Raw genomic sequence first — 21052 nt, 5'->3', positions numbered from 1 at the left:
CATTCATTACGTACATGACTTTGGCTACAGCCCATAAGTAACAGTTTAAATTCCTATTAGTCTATTAAAAGAAGAGGTAGAAAGTGTTTGTTGCACAAGCAATTAACATCTCCATGCATGTATTTATTAATCACAACAACAAGACATTTTTCCACCCGGGCTTTCAGGAGATTACTGGAATTACAGCAACTCCCAGCACTGCTGTTCGACAAGGTTTTTTCTTTTTAATATGCACTGTTTTCTTCAGAGGAATCATTTGTTTTTGAGGACTTAAAGAATAAAGTATGGAAGCTTTACATTTAGTGTGAGTGCCACTGTAATGCACAGTGAACACAGGAATGTAAGATACTGTAATGGCAATAATTAAGCTGCTGTAGTGGCTCACAATTTACCAATGAGAGACAACGAATACAGTTTTATTGCTCTAATTATTTACACTTAAACTTAACTAATTTTTTGGCCACATGAGGGCAGCAGAAACAAGTTGTAAACACAGCATTGATATAACTTTTATTTCAGGTCAGACCTTTAATAACACACAGGATGAAATTCTCAGCATAAAAAACACAAACATGAAATATAAACGTAGTAAAAAACACACTAACCCCAAAATTCCAGCGGACTTTCATATTGTTTTGTCATTTCATACATTGTTAGTTCAAAATGATTGATTATAGCTTAAAATCCTCCACCAGGGGGCGTTGCTTATATTCTAAATTAATCGTTAGTTGCAGCCCGACAACCCTGTCTCCTAAAAAGTATGTTTATATACAATTCAGCAAAAAACTTTTATACAGTTTTATATATTTCTTTGACCAGAATTACAACGTACAACCATCAACTAATACCCAGTTAACCAACACTTCAGTTGTCAGTTAAGAATATGAGTACCAGCTGAACAACAGTGAAGTTAATAAGTCTCACGTTTAACAAAATACAGGATCTCCTGCAGACTCCAGTCCCACCTTCCTGTTATGACATTCTTGACTGAAAATAGGAACCTGGTGCACTTGTTTGGCTCTGCAGGGGCAACATGAAACACTGCTGTGCACCTCTCTCTCTCTCTCTCTCTCTCTCTCTCTCTCTCTCTCTCTCTCTTCACCCCAACTGGTTGAGACAGACGACCACCCACCTAGAGCCGAAGGATCTGTCCTAGTCTTCTGCCTTTTAACAGGCAGTTTTTCCTTGCCCTTGTCGCCAAGTGCTTGCTCATGGTAATGTCTGTTGGGTCTCTGTAAATAATGTTTTAAAGAGTTCGGTCTCGACCTGCTCTGTTTGAAAAGTGTCCTGAGATAACTTCTGTTATGAATTGGCGCTTTACAAATAAAATTGAATTGAATTGAATTGAATTGAATTGAATTGAATTGAATTGAATTGAATTGAAGTGAATTGAATTGAATTGAATTGAATTGAATTGAATTGAATTGAACAGGCCGCTGCCCAGAAGCTCCGGAAACTCCACTTTGAAAGCTTCAACAGGAGGTGGACGCTATTAATTGCTCTGCTGATGAATCAGTGGAGGACAGTGAGAAGAGCTTCACTGAGCTGATCTGTCTCATACTCGTCATTATGACAGGAACAAGCAGAGAAAGTGTTAACAAAGCTGTACTGAGCAACACAGACAATCTGGCAGAATGAGAGTCAGCAGTCCACTACCTACTGGATCTCATGAGTAACAGGGAGCAACTAAGGTCTGACACTGTCCCATGATGAAGGACACATAGAAATCTCTTTAGTTTTTGGCTAAATCGAAGTGAAATTAGTTTGATTTAATATTATCCGTGATAAATACTAATAGACTTTTTAAAATCTGTGTGCTATTAACTGCAACACCAGCAGCGTAAAACCAACCAACCAAGGTAGTTACTCAACAACCACAGTTAAATATCATACAACACAATAATACAAAATAAATATGGGTGTAGACTGAAGCTGCAGCTTTCTTACTGCCTGATGAACATCACTGACCATGATGTGTGGCACAATTAGAACATTTCCAATCTGCCTTAGAAACGTGGTCTAAAACATGGAGACAAAGTGAGCTGAGGAGCTTTAACCTCCATTACATCCCTGGTTTGCAGGATGAAGGCGCCATCTTGTGTTGTGCATCAGTGTTTACATTACAGTTGTTCAGCTGCTGTAATGTTCACTGCAAGAAGATATGTAAAATCTTCACTGAGCCTTTAGTAGCTTCAACCAACATCAGTAAAGAGACTTTAAATATAGGTACTATCACACTGTGTATGCAGAAGTCTATATTTAAACACAACCTTGATGACACCAGTTAATACTGACTATTTTCCATTTTTTCAAGTCGGTGTTATAAATCCTTTTTATTGACTAAGTAGTGCTAGAAAACTCTGCTCATTTCTTTGTGACAAAGCTGTTGTAGTGAGGACATTGTAAAGGACAGAGACTGAACCTCAGTTATATTCTCTAATATTAGTTTCACATTTCCTCCATCAGCTTTGTACGAGACTCTGGAATGAAGACTAGAAGAAAGTACTTTGTTCTTGTACGTTTATTGATTATGTAAACCTTCAGTTTGTAAATCAGTAAAGTCTGCTAACTGACTCTTGTTCAATGATTCACAATCAACAGAATATGATCTATGTAAAAGAACAACAGAAACAACATTTGGTCAACCAGGCAAATAAAAGTAAATGTAATTATCAGTGTCTTTGAGGCTTTACTACAGTGGCCTGGGTTTGATTCCAACTTGTGTTTTTTTGCTGCATGTCATCCCCCCTCTCTCTCCCCGCTTTCCTGTCACTCATCAGCTGCTATACATTCTCATAAAGGCAATGAGGTGATTAAAACAGAACATCTACAACCTATCTAAAGATCATACAGATCATTTCATTGATACACATATTCAGCAAACAAAGAGCAAAGAGAAGATTACATTGTCATGCAGAAAAATGTCAGTTCAGGTGACAGGTGATCAATCAGCCCTCAGCAACAAACATGAAGACAAAATAACTTTGAGCATTAAAATACAATTCAACCCACTCTCCCTTAAATGACTGTCAAATGTCTATTTGAGTTTACAGAATTCAGCAATGTCTCCATAAGTGTAGTAAAGCCTAAGTCCAGCATAGAGAGGCTGAGTGAATGTGGTCTGGACTCTGTGGAGGAGAGTCATGGTTTCAGAGATGCTGTAGAAGGACAGAATACCTGCACTGTGATCCAGATACACTCCAACTCTGGAGGACAGCGGACCTGAGACTGGAGTTTGGACATTGTTGTGTTTAAATTTATAACTGGTTTTGTGACAATCTAACATCCAAGTTTTGCAATTGACTCCAAATTCACATGTACTCAAGCTCCCTGGACAGCTGATATTTTTGTATGCGACTGCTACATGAACCCCATCCCCTCTCCACTCCACCTCCCAGTAACAACGTCCAGTCAGACTCTCTCTACTCAGGACCTGATAATACACAGTGAATCTGTCTGGGTGACTAGAATAAGACTGTTGTTGACTCATTAACGTTGCTTTTCTGTTCCCCTCAGATAATAACAAATATATGTTTGCTGTGTTTGGATCCAGTGTGATTTCACGTGAATATCTTAAGAAATCAGCTCTGGTCTTGGGCTCTGGTTGTGGCAGTAAAACATCCACTTCAGTCATTGTCAGTGAGACGTTTGTCCATTTCTCTCTCAGAACGTCCTGTAGTTTATCTCTGAGCTCTGAAACAGCCGCTGTCACATCCTCAAAGTACCTCAGAGGACGGATATTGATGCTGGATGTAGATTCACTGAGTGCTGACAGTGAGGGGTAGTTGTGTAGAAACTGGTTGTGGTCCTCTGTGTGTGACAGCTTCTTCATCTCAGCCTCTTTCCTCTTCAACTCAGTGATCTCCTGCTCCATCTTCTCCTGAAGCTCTTTGACTCGACTCACTTCAGTTTCCTGCTGGGATCTGACCTGCTGCTTCACATCAGAGCTTCTTTTCTGGATCAGACTGATCAGCTCAGTGAAGATCTTCTCACTGTCCTCCACTGCTTTATCAGCAGAGCGATTGATATCCTCCACCTGCTGTTGAAGCTCCTTCACATCTTTCTCTCTTTCCAGGATTCTCTGCTGGATGTTTTGTCGACTCACCTCAAGCTCTCTCTGCCTCTCAGTCCTTTCTGCTGCAGCTGAGACTGTGTCGTGGCCTTTATGTTCATCCACAGAGCAGAGATAACAGATACACTGCTGATCAGTACGGCAGAACATCTTCATCACCTCATCATGACGAGAACAGATGTTCTCCTGGAGCTTCTTGGAGGGGTCCACCAGCTTGTGTTTTTCATAGGCAGGTGATTCAAAGTGAGGCTGGAGGTGTTTCTCACAGAATGAGATCAGACAGACCAGACAGGACTTGAAGGCTTTCAGTTTTCTCCCAGTGCAGATATCACAGGACACATCTTCAGGTCCAGCATAGCAGAGATCAGCAGGAGCAGCTTGGAGTCCAGTCTTCTTCAGTTCCTCCAGTAAAACTGCTAACATGGTGTTTTTCACCAGGACAGGCCTCGGTGTGAAGGTCTGTCTACACTGAGGGCAGCTGTGGATTTCCTTCTCCTTGTCTTCATCCCAGAAGCTTTTAATACAGTTCATGCAGTAGCTGTGTCCACAGGGAATAGCCACCGGATCCTTCAGTAGATCCAGACAGATTGAACAAGAGAAGGTTTCTCGGTCCAGCTGAACTCCTTTCTGCGCCATTTCACCTCTCAGTCACAACGACTGTCTGAGTTTCACTTCTTTATAAATTAAACTAGTTTGATCTCTGATCTGAACAACATGTGTTTCTGCAGTGAATGGGGCCTGTCGGCTCTTTCACGTCACCACATGTTGGTTACACCCATCCTTCAAACTGTAGATCTAAAGGGGAGGGAACAAGGAAATATGTGGACAGAGTGGAGCTCGCTGTGTTTGAGAGCAGGAAGAAGAGGGAGGAGTTATCAAACTGTGATTCAGTCCAGGAAGAGGAGCAGTTACAGAGAGATACTGTGTGTTAAACGTGTGTTTACAATAGAGTTCATTTCTCATTTTAAACTTCAGCTTTTAAGAGGTAAACTAATAGAATTTAGTTTTTCGAAAATAAGCTGTTCTGTTCTAAAATACAGCGATTACAAATTCAATTCATTCTTTTTCATTTTTGAGTTTTGAGAACATTTTGAGTAAAAGATTTATTTTCATGTTAGATGCATTTAGTTAATCCAACGGGACATGAATGCACCCAACTGTAATGACTGAATCAATCTGGAAAATGTGCTGCTCTATAGACATTCTCAGTGTCACAATGAACCAACTTGAGCAGTTATATTCAGTTCAAACAACCTTCTCACACACAGGGGCGCTGCCAGGAATTTTGGGCCCCATGACAAAAAAATCAAATTGGGCCCCCTCTGGGTAGCTGTTGTCACCACATCTCTAGGACCTAACTGTCCCATCAAAAGCTTTACATAACTCTAATTAAAGGCTTGCCACTGTCTTGCTTCTTGTAGTTCAATACTAGTACTAGCACAATATTTACTGCTGGTGATTTGTACACGCATGCAAGTCTGCATACAGTATGCAGTTCACTATTTGATGCAAGATTAAAAGCAACCATAAAAAATGTGCTAAACAGTTTCAATGTATTTTATTGTAACATTTCAAAATGGAAAATTCTCTAAACGGAATTAATTATTATTATAATAAAGTCTGTATCTATAGATGTCATTCCATAATTCATTCTAAATGAACATATCAAACTGGATTATTTTAATATTGTCTGTATCTTAAATGCTGGCTCAGGTAAACTACTCACTGTTTCCAACTGTCCAGCATCCAGTACAGACAGTAGGTTGTTGTTTTTTTAATTTTATTTCATAATGATCATTATGTGATAAAATAATTGTTATTAATGTTTGAATTTCTGTCATTAATAAATATTTCATTTTCTTTTTTGTAATGGTAAAAAGAGCAAGAGAGACAGAAATCCCCACAGACTCGCTGCAATGATGTTAACTGGCCTGTCATTGAACACAATGTTGCTCAGCTTCTTCACTGGAACAGGGGGGTACAGTGATGGGGGACAGGGAGAGTACAGTGATGGGGAGACAGGGAGGGGTATAGTGATGGGGGGACAGGGAGGGGTACAGTGATGGGGGGTACAGGGAGGGTACAGTGATGGGGAGACAGGGAGGGGTACAGTGATGGGGGGACAGGGAGGGTACAGTGATGGGGGGGACAGGGAGGGGTATAGTGATGGGGGGGACAGGGAGGGTACAGTGATGGGGGGGACAGGAGGGGTACAGTGATGGGGGGGACAGGGAGGGGTACAGTGATGGGGGGACAGGGAGGGTACAGTGATGGGGGGGACAGGGAGGGTACAGTGATGGGGGGGACAGGGAGGGGTACAGTGATGGGGAGACTGGGAGGGGTACAGTGATGGGGGAGACAGGGAGGGGTACAGTGATGGGGGGGACAGGGAGGGGTACAGTGATGGGGGGTACAGGGAGGGGTACAGTGATGGGGAGACTGGGAGGGTACAGTGATGGGGGGACAGGGAGGGGTACAGTGATGGGGGGACAGGGAGGGTACAGTGATGGGGAGACTGGGGTGCTGCTGACTCATCTGTTGTTAAGTCTGCTAAAAGGGGCAGGGACAATGATTTAATATGAATATGTTGCTGAACGTTTCCCTGAACTGATTAATGGTGATTAAATGTAGGCTGACACTAGTCTGTAGCTGTATCTTATTTCCCTATGGACATTAAGCCAACAGGTTAATACCACTCACAGACTATAGGCTCCTTTCTTGGTAAAACACTGGGTTACAGATTGACTTCCTTTCCTTTGTCTTTCCTCTTTCTCTTTTCTCTCTTTCCTTTTTTGAAAGCCAGATTTAGATTTACTAGTTAACATTGTGATCACTGTAGTTCTGGCTCATCTACTGACTGCAATAAACACCATCACTGATGCTAAAGCAGGACCAAACCATTTCATGCAGATACAGGGGGGTGGTCGGTCAATATGGATGTTTACTTTTTGGTCAATGGGGATATTTAACTTTTACTGCCAAAAACAAGTAAAAACAAAGAGATTATTCATATTTTATATTTGAAATATATATACTGAATGATGATGGTTTAATAATTTATATTAGTTTTTACCTATTTTTGGGGCCCTGTCAGTCATGGGCCCTTGGAATTGTCCTAACTTTTGTGTAAAGAATTGTGTCAACACCGACACCCTAACTTAAATCCTTTACTCATATGATGAGAACTGTACACTAAAGTGTGAATCCTGCTTGTTACAAACAGAAAAGACACAATGATCAATGATACAAATATTAAAGTTTCAGATTCACCAGTGGAGAGGAGTGGTCTCTGCACCTCTTCTGTATCATTGTGCAGATGTTAAAATAATGCCCATGTCTGTTGAACCTGAAGTGAAATAAGATGTTTGTCATTTGAAAACTGTATATTATGTTCTCAGAATTTCATAACCACTATATTAAGTATGCAATATTAAACTACTGGAAGATCATATTTACCCATAACTTTATGGCTCCACCTCATGGGACAACAGAACTATTACAATCAATAGGAAAACCTTATTTAAAGGTCCAGTATGGAACATTTAGGAGGATCTATTGGCATGGAATGGAATATAATATTCAAATATATGTATGTGTCTTTAGTGTATAATTCTTTGAATATAAGTATCACTGCATATGTGTTACCTTATAATGAGCTATTTTCATCTAAAGAAGGAGTGGGTTATCTACAGGAGGGGAGTTTTGTGGCCACTGTAGTTTCTCCTACACGCTTGAAAGGCTGGGCTGTATTCAGATGATTGCAGTGTGCAACTTCACCACTAGATGCCACTCAATCCCACACACTGGTCCTGTAAATTACTTATATTATGTATTGATTATATAATATTTTATCATATTATTAGAGTTTACTTTTACGGCAGTGACTAATTTATCTATATGTCATGTACTGTATTTGAATTACTGTGATCAATGAAAAACTGAATCAAAGCTATATTTTAGGAGCTAATGTTGAACACTGGGGAGCCATCCAAACCCCCCTGATTTTATGACTTTACCACATTAAGGCTAAAGTGACCAGTGCTTTAAAATTAGTATCTCTCTCATACCACTCCTCTTCTTGGAATTAATCAAAGCCTAATAGCCCCTCCCTCTTCTTCCTCTTCTCAAATACAGCACCACTCTGTCTGTATATTTATTTGTTCCCTCCCCTTTACATCTACAGTTTGAAGTTGGGTGTAACCAATATGTGGTAAAGTGCAGGAACTGACAAACAGACCCCATTCACTGAGAAAACATAAAGCATTGGAGGAGAGTGAGAAGATCTTCACTGAGCTGATCAGTCTCATCCAGAAAAGAAGCTCTGATGTGAAGCAGCAGGTCAGATCCCAGCAGGAAACTGAAGTGAGTCGAGTCAAAGAGCTTCAGGAGAAGATGGAGCAGGTGATCACTGAGCTGAAGAGGAAAGACGCTGAAATGAAGAAGCTCTCACACACAGAGCAGCGGGTCCAGAGAATTTTCTGGTGGGGGGCAAAATTCACTTTTAAGGTCACAGACGGGTCAAGGTCCTTGAGGAAGAAGCAATCGAGTACAGAAAAAGCCTGCATTCTTTCCAACATCCAGCAGAGGGTGACTTCACTGGATAAAGAAGCCCAGTTCCATCAGAAATAATGCAAAATAAGTTTCCCACCTGACTGTTATCTCATTAAACAGTTTTTGATCTTAATCGTCAGTTTCAAGTCCTTTTCAACACAACATGATGTTCATTTAAAGATGTAACTTCCGACCCTATTTAGAGGAAAATAGACGATAAAGCAGGGTATGCTTTAGGGCGGGACTACAAGGTAGTCTGTGCCGACCTGTCAATCAAGCTAGAGTTGTCCTTCCCCCCCCTTCCGCTGCCCTTCCTGTCGCATCGCGGACACGTCATCAGACCGCTGCTACCGTGGTAAGGAATATCGCCGGAAACATTGCGAGACTACGGCTAGCTGTGTATGATGGAAGGCGAGGAGTGGACTCCAGCCTGCTCCGTCCCATCCAGAGGTCTACTGACCACAAGTCTCACATCAAAACGGAACTTTTTAACGCCCAGTCCCTGTCAAATAAATCTAGCCTGATACATGATCATATTCTTGAGAAAGACATTGACCTGATGTGCCTCACTGAGACCTGGCACCAACCTGAGGTTTTTTCATCACTAAATGAAGCTTGTCCCCCTGGATACAGTTACCTGCAGAGGGCTCGCTGCACTGGTCGAGGTGGTGGCCTGGCGGTAATTTACCGCGACGCTCTCAAGCTGTCTCCCCTGTCTCTACCTGATGTGTCCTCTTTTGAATATCTGGCCTTCAAATCAAAACCCCCCTCCAAGATAAATGCAGTACTGATCTACCGGCCGCCCAAACCTCACCCTTCCTTCATCACAGAGATCCATGACCTCCTCACCTCCCTCTGCTCTCTATATTCCAATAATATCATACTTGGCGATATGAACATTCACATTGACAATCCTTCCTTCCCGCTGGCAGTTGATTTTCTTAATGTACTGGACTGTCTCAACCTCACACAGCATGTTGATGCACCTACTCACACCAGGGGGCACACTTTTAGACCTGGCTCTGACTTTCCCTCCATCAAAAATCTGTTGGTATATGACTTGGGCGTCTCTGATCACAGCATCATCTCCATGGACGTCTCCTGCCCACGCCCCCTCCCCAAGCCTAAACGTAATATTCATTTTCGCAATATAAAAAACATCAACCCTGCCATCTTGTACTCTGACCTCCAACTGCTGGCCTCAGTCAACCATCCATCAGTCGACAAATCGGTCGAACACTACAACCATTCTCTTCACTGCCTCCTGGATATTCATGCCCCCCTCAAAACAAGAACTGTGTCTTTCTCCCGCACCGCCCCCTGGTTCACGGATGAACTATGCAAGATTAAGGCTGCTGGTCGTGCCATTGAGAGGCGTATCAAATCATCTGGCCTGGTGGTACATAAGCTGGCCTACAAACATTACCAGAAGGCCTACGCAGCGGCCCTTCAACAAGCCCGGTCCATCTATTACTCCAACATCATTAATAACAGCCCAGGAAATTCAAAACAGCTCTTCTCCACCATAAACCATCTCCTCAATCCCAAAAACCAAACCCACACCGAACCCACAGCAGAACACTGCAACAGATTCCTTGTATTTTTCAAGGATAAGATAAATTCCATCCGGTCTCAGCTCTCTGGCTCCCCAGCTCCATCTCTGCCATCTGCCTGCTCACAACCTGCTCTCTTCAGCACTTTCACTTCTGTCACACAGGCCGAAGTTGAGGGTCTCATCAAAAAGATGAAGCCTTCCACCTCCCCCCTGGACCCCCTCCCTACAGCACTTATCAAATCTAACCTGTCTGCCATAAGCCCTCTCATCACACAAATAATAAACCACTCGTTAAACTCTGGCCATGTCCCACCCCCACTCAAAACTGCCATTATCAAACCTCTCCTGAAGAAACCCAACCTCGACCCAGAATGCCTCTCAAACTACCGGCCCATCTCCCATCTTCCATTCCTGTCCAAGGTGCTTGAAAAAGCTGTTGCTGCCCAGCTACAGGAACATCTACAACGTCATTCACTGTTTGAAACATTCCAATCTGGTTTTCATACTGCCCATAGTACAGAGACAGCACTTTTGAGGGTAACCAATGACCTTCTCATCTCTGCAGATTCTGGTTCCCTCTCTCTGCTCATCCTCCTTGACCTCTCAGCGGCCTTTGACACTGTCGACAACCATATCCTCCTAAGCCGCCTCCACACCGATATTGGGCTCTGTCACTCCACACTGGACTGGTTCACCTCATACCTCACTGACAGGACAGAGTACGTCCACCTGGGATCTGCCAGGTCCCAAACAGCCCCCGTCACTTGTGGTGTCCCCCAAGGATCTATCCTAGGACCCCTGCTTTTCATCTTATACATGCTGCCACTGGGCCGTGTCATCAGCCGACACGGCATTTCTTTTCTTTGTTATGCTGATGACACTCAGTTATACTTAAGAACCGACCCCAACCTATGCTCTACCCTGGACCTTCCATCATCACCTGCTCCCTCTTCACCATCATCTCTAGCCCTCTCCAACTGCCTGGAGGAGATTAGGGCGTGGATGAATCACAACTTCCTCCAGTTGAACAGCTCCAAAACTGAAGCCATTCAAATTGGCACCCCTCATCAGGTCCAGTCATCTCCCATAACCACCATCTCCTTCTCCGGTCAAGACATCCCCCTCTCAACCACAGTTACCAACCTCGGTGTGAAGTTGGACCCACAATTGACCTTCGCAAAACACTTCAAACATCTGTATAAAACCTGCTTTTTCCATATCAAGAACATTTCCAACCTCCGCCCCTTCCTCACTTTCTCTGATGCAGAAAAACTAGTCCACGCCTTAATCTCCTCCAGGCTTGACTACTGTAACAGCCTGCTCATCGGTATACCTGATAAACACCTTCAAAAACTTCAATTCATTCAGAACTGTGCTGCCCGTACTCTGATGAAAACCCGCAAATATGACCACATCACCCCCATTCTTCAGAACCTCCACTGGCTCCCCATAACCTCAAGAATTGAATACAAGATCGCCCTCATCACCCACCTTTGCATCTACAGCAATGCCCCGCAATACCTCAAAGACCTCCTTACCCCTCACTCATCCACCCGTAACCTCTGGTCCCAAAGCACAAACCTCCTCCATCAGCCCCGCTCAAGACTCCGCACCATGGGAGACCGAGCCTTCTGCTCCACTGCTCCTCGCATCTGGAACTCCCTACCTTAGCACCTCCGAAAACCCCAATCTGTGGACACTTTTAAAAAAGGGCTTAAAACGGTTTTGTTCAGGCAGACGTTCTTTTAGTTGTCCTTAGATTTTAGATGTGTTTTATCACTTGTATTTTTATTCTGTTGCTGATTTTAATGTGTTTTAATATGATTTCTGTAAAGTGCTTTACAAATAAAATGTATTATTATTATTATAATTATTAGTGACTCTATCAACTGTACTGTAAATTGGAGCCCCGACTTAGAAAAAACTTATTAGGAGTCCTTGAAAGTACATAAAAAGTTGAATTTTTAGTGAGGCTCAAATACACTTTCAGTTGCAAGTGAATTCAGATTCATTATATTAGAATTCAGTTTCAAACTAATAAATTCAAATTCAAATTAGGCTATTCAGATTCAGTTTTAAATTATTCAAATTCAGTTTCTACTGACACAAAAGTCATCCCATACTGATCGTCCACTTCAATATGAGCGATCACTTCAATTTATATTGTACAGTTACACACTGTTTGTTTTCATCTTGCTTTTCTTGGCCAAATTAAATCTGCTGGGTGTACTCTTACCAAGTGGTAACACACAGAACACTAGCATGTTTGCTGCACAGAGTTACCAAGAAGTGAGTGAACATAGCAGTGTTCTGTATAGTAATCAGTTTTAAGCACCACTTAAATTCTTACAATGTAACAACAATATCCTTTAATAATAAAATAAATACAATAAAATAAATGTAAAATATACTTAAAAAATAGAATAAAAATCTCAGTGTTCTGTGTAGTTATCAGTTTTAATAAGACGAAGCACAATCATCACAATGAAATTTAGAACAGTAACAGCAGAACAGCTTTGTACAGTAAACATATGAGTTCAATTCAGTAATCAGTTTTAAGCAGAGTAGGTACCATCCACTGGCTGGTCTGGCCCTGGAAATGTTGGCCTGTGTTAGCTGCCTGGCTGCATTCAGCTTGACTACTGTCACACTCCTGCTGGTCACCTGCACTCTCCCTGCTCATTTTCTTCTGTGTGAAGAAATCAGAGATATCTCCCTGCCTCAAGCAAAAGATTGGAAAAACAAACAGGTTATGCAGGGAGGTGTTCAATTAAATCCAGCAGCAAAACGGTTTGTTCATTAAACAAAAAACATAATGCAGATTTTTTTAGAAACAACTACAACTTCACTTCCTTTCACCCAAGAACTGACTGAATCGAAGATTTGAGTTGGAGGTATGTGTTGTGCTGGCAGGATCCTAAATGTAAATGTGTTTGTCTGTGTCACTTTACATTGCACCAGTAGATGCTATGTTAATTCAAGATGAGATGTAATGTGCCTATGTACAGGTACTGCAAATACAATATGCAAAACATACATTACCTGGAAGTGAGCAATTACTGTGGTCCGTCTGTTATCTTTGTTTTTCATTTACATACTGAATGTAATGTCCAGTCCAACACTGTCCTAGTGCTTGAAAATATTCAGGTTTTATAGCAGCGGCTGGCTGCCTAGCATCAGAAAACTTCAGTAGTATAAGTATTGCTTGTAAATGAGCTCGACAACCACTGCCACCATGTAGAGTTTGTTTGGTGTTGAAACATTTTAACATTTCCATAGGGGAATGTTAAAAAGGCTTTTTATAAAGCTGGGATAAAAAACCACAGGCTCCTGGAAACACTTGTTCTCCCAACACCTTTAGTTTGTGAAAACAAGATCTTTTTAAAAGCTAGTTGGTATTTTTAAAGTTGCATTAATCAACACTTTTAGCCACGTTAGCAGGGGCGTGTCCAGGGAGCGGGTTACCCTAAAATTTGACTGGTCAGAGGTTAGTTTGTATCTCCAGGAGAAAACAATGCACATTCAAAAATACTACATTTAGATCAGTTTGTTTTTGAGGACACAAAAGTATGGAAGCTTTACATCTGGATAGTGCCACTCTGTTTATGTGACTGGTCGGTCTATTTCTCTTTAGGACCCGAATCTGCGACCACTGCAAAGCCCAGTTTAAATGGAAGCAATGATTATTAGTTTTCACATTTCTCACATTGAACCAGCTGCTAAGGGATGGGTCCCACCCAGAGTGGCTAACCCAGGGTAGGACGGTCCTAATCCTGAAGGACCCTAAGAAGGGACCCATCCCATCCAACTACCGGCCAATAACCTGTCTCTCCACAACATGGAAGGCCCTGTCAGGCATCATCGCGGCTAAGATGAGTAAGCACATAGCTCAATACATGAGCGGGGCTCAGAAGGGAATTGGTAGCAACACTAGAGGAGCCAAACACCAGCTACTGGTCGATAGAACAGTTGCCCGAGACTGTAAGAGCAGGAAGACCAACCTGTGCACCGCCTGGATCGACTACAAGAAAGCTTACGACTCAATGCCCCACACGTGGATACTGGAATGTCTGGAACTGTATAAGATCAACAGGAACCTAAGAGCCTTCATCCAGAACTCGATGGGAATGTGGAAGACAACCCTAGAAGCCGACTCAAAGCCAATTGCCCAAGTCAACATCAAATGCGGCATATACCAAGGAGATGCGCTATCACCACTGCTGTTCTGCATAGGCCTGAACCCCCTCAGTCAGATCATCACGAAGAGTGGTTACGGGTACCAATTCCGAAGTGGAGCAACAATTAGCCACCTGCTCTACATGGATGACATCAAGCTGTACGCCAGGAATGAGCGAGAAATCGACTCACTGATCCACACCACCAGGATCTAGAGCAACGACATAGGGATGTCATTCGGATTGGACAAGTGCGGCCGGATGGTCTCAAAGAGAGGCAAGATGATTAGAACTGAAGGGGTTTACCTGCCAGAGGGCAACATAGGTGATATCCAAGACAGCTACAAGTACCTTGGTATCCCACAGGCTAATGGAAACCATGAGGAAGCCACAAGGAAGTCAACCACAACCAAATACCTCCAGAGAGTAAGGCAGGTCCTGAAAAGTCAGCTGAATGGCAGGAACAAGATCCAAGCCATCAACATATACGCACTACCAGTCATCAGATACCCTGGTGGGATCATAAGCTGGCCAAAGGAGGAGATAGAAGCCACAGATATCAAGACAAGAAAGCTCCTCACCATGCACAGAGGGTTTCACCCCAAATCCAGCACCCTGAGACTGTACGCTAAGCGGAAAGAGGGAGGCCGAGGACTAGTGAGCATCAAGGCCACTATCCAGGATGAAACATCAAAAATCCAAGAGTACATCAGAAAAATGGTCACCAAGGATGAACTGCTAAGTGAATGTCTCAGGCAACAGAAACCCAATAAGAGTGCGGAGGAAGAGGAGCAGACAACCTGGAGGGACATGCCCCTACATGGCATGTACCACCGCCAAATTGAAGAAGTGGCTGATATCGAGAAGACCTACCAATGGCTGGAAAAGACTGGAGTCAGAGACAGCACAGAGGCACTGATCATGGCAGCACAAGAACAGGCCCTAGGTACAAGAGCCATAGAGGCCAAGATCTACAAGAGTAGATCTGACCCAAGGTGCAGACTATGCAAAGATGCCCCTGAGACAGTCCAGCACATAGTAGCAGGGTGTAAGATGCTAGCCGGTTCAGCGTACACGGAGAGACACAACCAAGTGGCTGGAATAGTGTTCAGGAACATCTGTACCCAGTATGGAATAGAAGTACCCAAATCCCAATGGGCCACACCACAGAAGGTGGCTGAGAACAACTGGGCCAAGGTGCTGTGGGACTTCAGCTTCCAGACTGACAAACAGGTCCTGGCCAACCAACCAGACATAGTGGTGGTACACAAAGAGCAGAAGAAAGCGGTGGTGATAGATGTGGCCATACCAGCAGCCGCCAACATCAGAAAGAAGGAACATGAAAAGGTTGAAAAGTACCAAGGGTTGAAAGAACAGCTGGAGCAGATGTGGAAGATCAAGGCGAGCGTGATCCCTGTGGTAGTAGGAGCTCTCGGGGGAGTGACTCCCAAACTGGGGGAGTGGCTCCAACAGATCCCAGGAACAACATCAGAAGCCTCAGTCCAGAAGAGTGCAGTCCTAGGAACAGCTAAGATACTGCGCAGAACCCTCAAACTCCCAGGCCTCTGGTAGAGGACCCGAGCTTGAGGATGACACAGATACCACCCCAAGAGGGTGAGAGGGAAGTTTTTTTTTTTTTAATATATATATATCTATATCTCATGATTGAAAAACTATGATGCACCCCCATTGTTGACTTCCAGCGTCTTCCAGCCCATGCAGGGCCTTTACCCGCTGGAGGATCAGAGGAGGAGCACTGAAAAAAATAACTCATAAGATTTATTTATATATAAAATATATTGTAAGTATTTGCACGCAAATGATTCAAGTAAAATTTAATGCTGCAATATCAAGTAACACTAACTTGCCAGTATCAAGTAAATTTTACTTACCATAAAACATAACAGTTGTGAAGATATTAAGTAACATTTACTTAATTACATTACAAGTTTTAAGTTATATCTATTTAAACAAATTAAGTAAAGTCTACTTGCTTTTCATAGGCAAGAACATAATTTTCCTCAAAATTTTAAGTAACTTTTATATATCTGTTATGACGTAATTTAGTAGATTTTAATTATTTTCTTGTGCTTGACATTTTAATTTACTTGGTTGCATTACGTTACATTACTCACTAAAATTAGGTAATCATTGCCAGTTTTCTTTTGATAAATGTTACCAAATAAATTTAACCAATACTCTATTCATTTAATATATATTTATCACATATCACACAACTAAATTACAATGCAATTAAACTGTTTATTTTTCATTTAAAACACACAAACATGCTCTAAACAACTTCAGGGAGAGGGTCAGGATAGAAACAACTGAAAGTGTAGAATAATGAAACACAGGAACACACACGTCAACAGTGCAGGCATGCAGCTGGAGAGATGGGCGGAGCAACTGCAGCCAAACCAGTGGTGTAAGGATTATGTATACCTGAATGTACAAGTACTGCATTAAAAGTAAAAGTGCATTATATTGTACTGCATTAGAATTTGTACTAACAGCAAATTAAAGATATATCTCCAGCAAAATGTATTTAAAGTAAGACTACGTATAGGCCTATTTTTTAAAGAAAAATATCCAAATTTGTATCATACTACTGAAAGGTTGGTATGACTGGTAAACAACAAATACACAGTATTACACATTATACACCACATCCAACATGGATCTGGTAACAATTAAAATCTTACAAACCTACACTCTGAAACAGTGCAATTTCAACATTTAAACCAGTCCTCTAGACTAGTGCACTTTTAAGAATGCAATTAAAACATTAATAAAATCAACAGAATAAATTAAAAATGAACAGCTTAAGGTGTCTAACCATTCTAGATGAAGAATAAAATCTTTACTCTAATTAATAGTTACCTTATTTGACAAAAAATGAAAAACATTTATGACAGGCAACTTCCCACTAGTAAACCAAGATGAACTGGAATTCAGTGCTAATTCTTGGCATTTCTTCACAAGGGTCCATGCATGATGCCACATTTTTCTCCTCTAGGATGACAAAGTAATGAGATGCATTTAGGAAAGCAACTTCAACTTCAAGGTGTTTACTTTTGGGGACAGTTTAAAGCCATCCAGCTCCAGCAAGAGTTTTTGTAGCGCACAGTGGGAGGGTATGCCAAGTTAAGGGCATAAATCAGTCCCCTGAGCAGTGAGAAAGCTTTCGCAGTACTGTTGCACCCTGGCAAAATCTCATGGCCTTCGACAAGGATGGAGACATCAACTGGATCTTCATCAGCACCATGGACGACGAGTATTTTGAGGATGTGGTTACTGACATCACTTCGGCTGTCCTCCTGCATACAATGTACAACAAAAAAGAAGAATGTTATTGAGAAACAAATAATAGAACTGCATGAATCATTCAAAGTGACTTCATTATCAGGGAAGAATGAACACAAGAATATCTCTGTTCCTTTGTCTGCTTTCCTCTTAAATTTAACATTAAATTAACCTGTGTCATTAAACATTATTTTTAAATGATTAAAATCATGCTACACCAAGCAGTCTTCAAAAAGTTCCTCTTCCTTCTCGCCAAGGTACAGTATAAGGCTGCGGATAACGGTTTCACACCTCATCTCAATGAGTCTGTGTATGATTTCTTGACAAATGTGTATGAAGTGCCCCCCAACTTTTAAATAAACAAGGACAATCTGAGTACAAGCAGGGTAGTGACCGTCCTTGACCAGTGTGTGGATGCTTCAACCTATAATGTTTTATCAGATCTAAACGTTTTGATGACCTGAAATTGCATCTTCTGCATGACCATCTCATATCTCATATCTCTATTGTCACTCTGATATCCTACTCTTTCTCCCTGGATTTCTCCTCCTCCTTAGACCTCAACCCCAACTGTCCACAAAGTGCACTGGCTCCTCCAAAGGGCACCCTGAAAGTGAAGACACACAATTTGTGGTATTAAAACAATGGTCTGAAATATTCAGCCACATGTAATATTATGTTATGATGGATGAATGAGGGAAAATAACAAAACAATATTATATCATGCATACATTATGTTCTACTTGCCTGAATGAGAATAATTTCTGATTTGCTTCCTTTTGATAGATAGAAAAATATTTTAATAAGACTTAATAAGAAATAAACTGTATCATTATAAAACGTAAATGAACATTTTGTTTTGTCTATGCTACATAAAGCAATTAATGCATGACATTTCAACAGATTTATTTGCGAGTGGAACTTGTAATGGACAATCGATTCTTTCATTGAACTACAAAAACATGAATGCTGAGTAAAATACCAATCATTGGCGTCATCTTGAGCTGATGTCGACAAACTACCTTCCACCTTCCGTGTTTAATTTCAAGAGAAACAAAAGCTATCGCAAGCCAAAGTATTCACTATTACACATATTTTTAACACGTTTTCGATTATTTTGCGCCTTTTTAATGCCGTGATTCGTGTCTCCCCTCTCTCACGTTCACTCTGCGTTGTGTTGTAAGTGATGGACGCCACAACCGTCCTGGTTTTCAATGTTTTTAGTGCTGATCAAATAAAAAGAAAAAGAAAGGACATCAGGCATGGAGCGAGCCAGGCGCGTCACAACTACAACCGAAAACAGGTAACACTTAACACTGGACACAGAATCGGCTAGCCCGCACGTGACTGATAACACTAGTTATAGCGTCTGCACCTGCACGCACCAAAAGTTTTACAGAGAACAAAACCATGTCTACTATGCTCCGTCAGTTGATTAACGTTATACCATTACGTTGGCGCTTTTTTAATATCCTAACTTTAGTTATTTTTATCGGGAAAAACTGCAGCCCTCCCACTCAGGGGCGCCATATAGGGGGGGAAAGTTAGAACAATTCCAAGGGCCCATGACTGACAGGGGCCCCAGGGGGACCGACCACCCCCCTGTATCTGCATGAAATGGTTTGGTCCTGCTTTAGCATCAGTGATGGTGTTTATTGCAGTCAGTAGATGAGCCAGAACTACAGTGATCACAATGTTAACTAGTAAATCTAAATCTGGCTTTCAAAAAAGGAAAGAGAGAAAAGAGAAAGAGGAAAGACAATAAGAAAGCCAGGTCCAGACTAGTGTCAGCCTACAGTTTTTCACCAATAATCAGGTAGCCTATAGTCTGTCTCCCAACATATTCTTATCAAATCCCTGTCCCCCCCCACTGTAGCCGCCCCTTTCCCCCAGATGAGTCAGCAGCCCCCCCTGTCCCCCCATCACTGTACCCCTCCCAGTCTCCCCCATCACTGTACCCCTCCCTGTCCCCCCCATCACTGTACCACTCCCTGGCTCCCCCATCACTTGTACCCCTCCCTGTCTCCCCCATCACTGTACCCCTCCCAGTCTCCCCATCACTGTATCCCTCCCTGTTCCCCCATCACTGTACCCCTCCCTGTCCCCCCATCACTGTACCACTCTTAACACTTAATTAAACTGATTGGACTTGATTAGGAAAGGCACACACCTGTCTATATAAGACCTTACAGCTCACTGTGCATGTCAGAGCAAATGAGAATCATGAGGTCGAAGGAACTGCCCAAGGAGCTCAGAGACAGAATTGTGGCAAGGCACAGATCTGGCCAAGGTTACAAAAGAATTTCTGCAGCACTCAAGGTTCCTAAGAGTACAGTGGCCTCCATAATCCCTAAATGGAAGAAGTTTGGGACGACCAGAACTCTTCCTAGACCTGGCCGTCCAGCCAAACTGAGCAATCGTGGGAGAAGAGCGTTGGTGAGAGACGTAAAGAAGAACCCAAAGATCACTGTGGCTGAGCTCCAGAGATGCAGTAGGGAGATGGGAGAAAGTTCCACAAAGTCAACTATCACTGCAGCCCTGCACCAGTCGGGGCTTTATGGCAGAGTGGCCCGACGGAAGCTTCTCCTCAGTGCAAGACATATGAAAGCCTGCATAGAGTTTGCCAAAAAACACATGAAGGACTCCCAGACTATGAGAAATAAGATTCTCTGGTCTGATGAGACCAAGATTGAACTTTTTGGCCTTAATTCTAAGCGGTATGTGTGGAGAAAACCAGGCACTGCTCATCACCTGCCCAATACAATCCCAACAGTGAAATATGGTGGTGGCAGCATCAGGCTATGGGGGTGTTTTTCAGCTGAAGGGACAGGACGACTGCTGGCAATTGAAGGAAAGATGAATGCAGCCAAGTACAGAGATATCCTGGAAGAAAACCTCTTCCAGAGTTCTCAGGACCTCAGACTGGGCCGAAGGTTCACCTTCCAACAAGACAATGACCTTAAGCACACAGCTAAAATAACAAAGGAGTAGCTTCGGAACAACTCTGTGACCATTCTTGACTGGCCCAGCCAGAGCCCTGACCTAAACCCAATTGAGCATCTCTGGAGAGATCTGAAAATGGCTGTCCACCAACGTTCACCATCCAACCTGACAGAACTGGAGAGGATCTGCAAGGAAGAATGGCAGAGGATCCCCAAATCCAGGTGTGAAAAACTTGTTGCATCATTCCCAAGAAGACTCATGGCTGTAGTAGCTCAAAAGGGTGCATCTACTCAATACTGAGCAAAGGGTCTGAATACTTATGACCATGTGATATTTCAGTTTTTCTTTTTTAATAAATTTGCAAAAATTTCTACATTTCTGTTTTTTTTTTCTGTCAAGATGGGGTGCTGAGTGTACATTAATGAGAAATAAAATTAACTTTTTGGATTT

The 21052-nt window shown here is 42.3% G+C and overlaps 1 protein-coding gene across 2 annotated transcripts in view; it reads right to left on the bottom strand.

Moving 5' to 3' along the window:
• Nucleotides 1-2503: 2503 nt before the first annotated feature.
• LOC127355896 (tripartite motif-containing protein 16-like) overlaps nucleotides 2504-21052 on the bottom strand; it is a 167438-nt gene continuing 148889 nt past the window's right edge. Inside the window, exon 2 of one of the 2 annotated variants that reach the window (XM_051387328.1) lies at nucleotides 2504-3838. In XM_051387328.1, coding sequence (XP_051243288.1) covers nucleotides 3038-3838 — 801 coding nt within the window. In that variant the 3' untranslated portion in view covers nucleotides 2504-3037. Of the gene's footprint in view, nucleotides 4808-21052 lie in introns of those variants that run through there. The other variant, XM_051387242.1, reaches the window with a different exon arrangement.

Source organism: Dicentrarchus labrax, unplaced genomic scaffold (genome assembly GCF_905237075.1).
Source record: "Dicentrarchus labrax unplaced genomic scaffold, dlabrax2021, whole genome shotgun sequence".
NCBI classification, from domain to species: domain Eukaryota; kingdom Metazoa; phylum Chordata; class Actinopteri; family Moronidae; genus Dicentrarchus; species Dicentrarchus labrax.
Note: the sequence above shows the minus strand (reverse complement) of the source record. Positions and strands in the feature narration are given on the sequence as shown.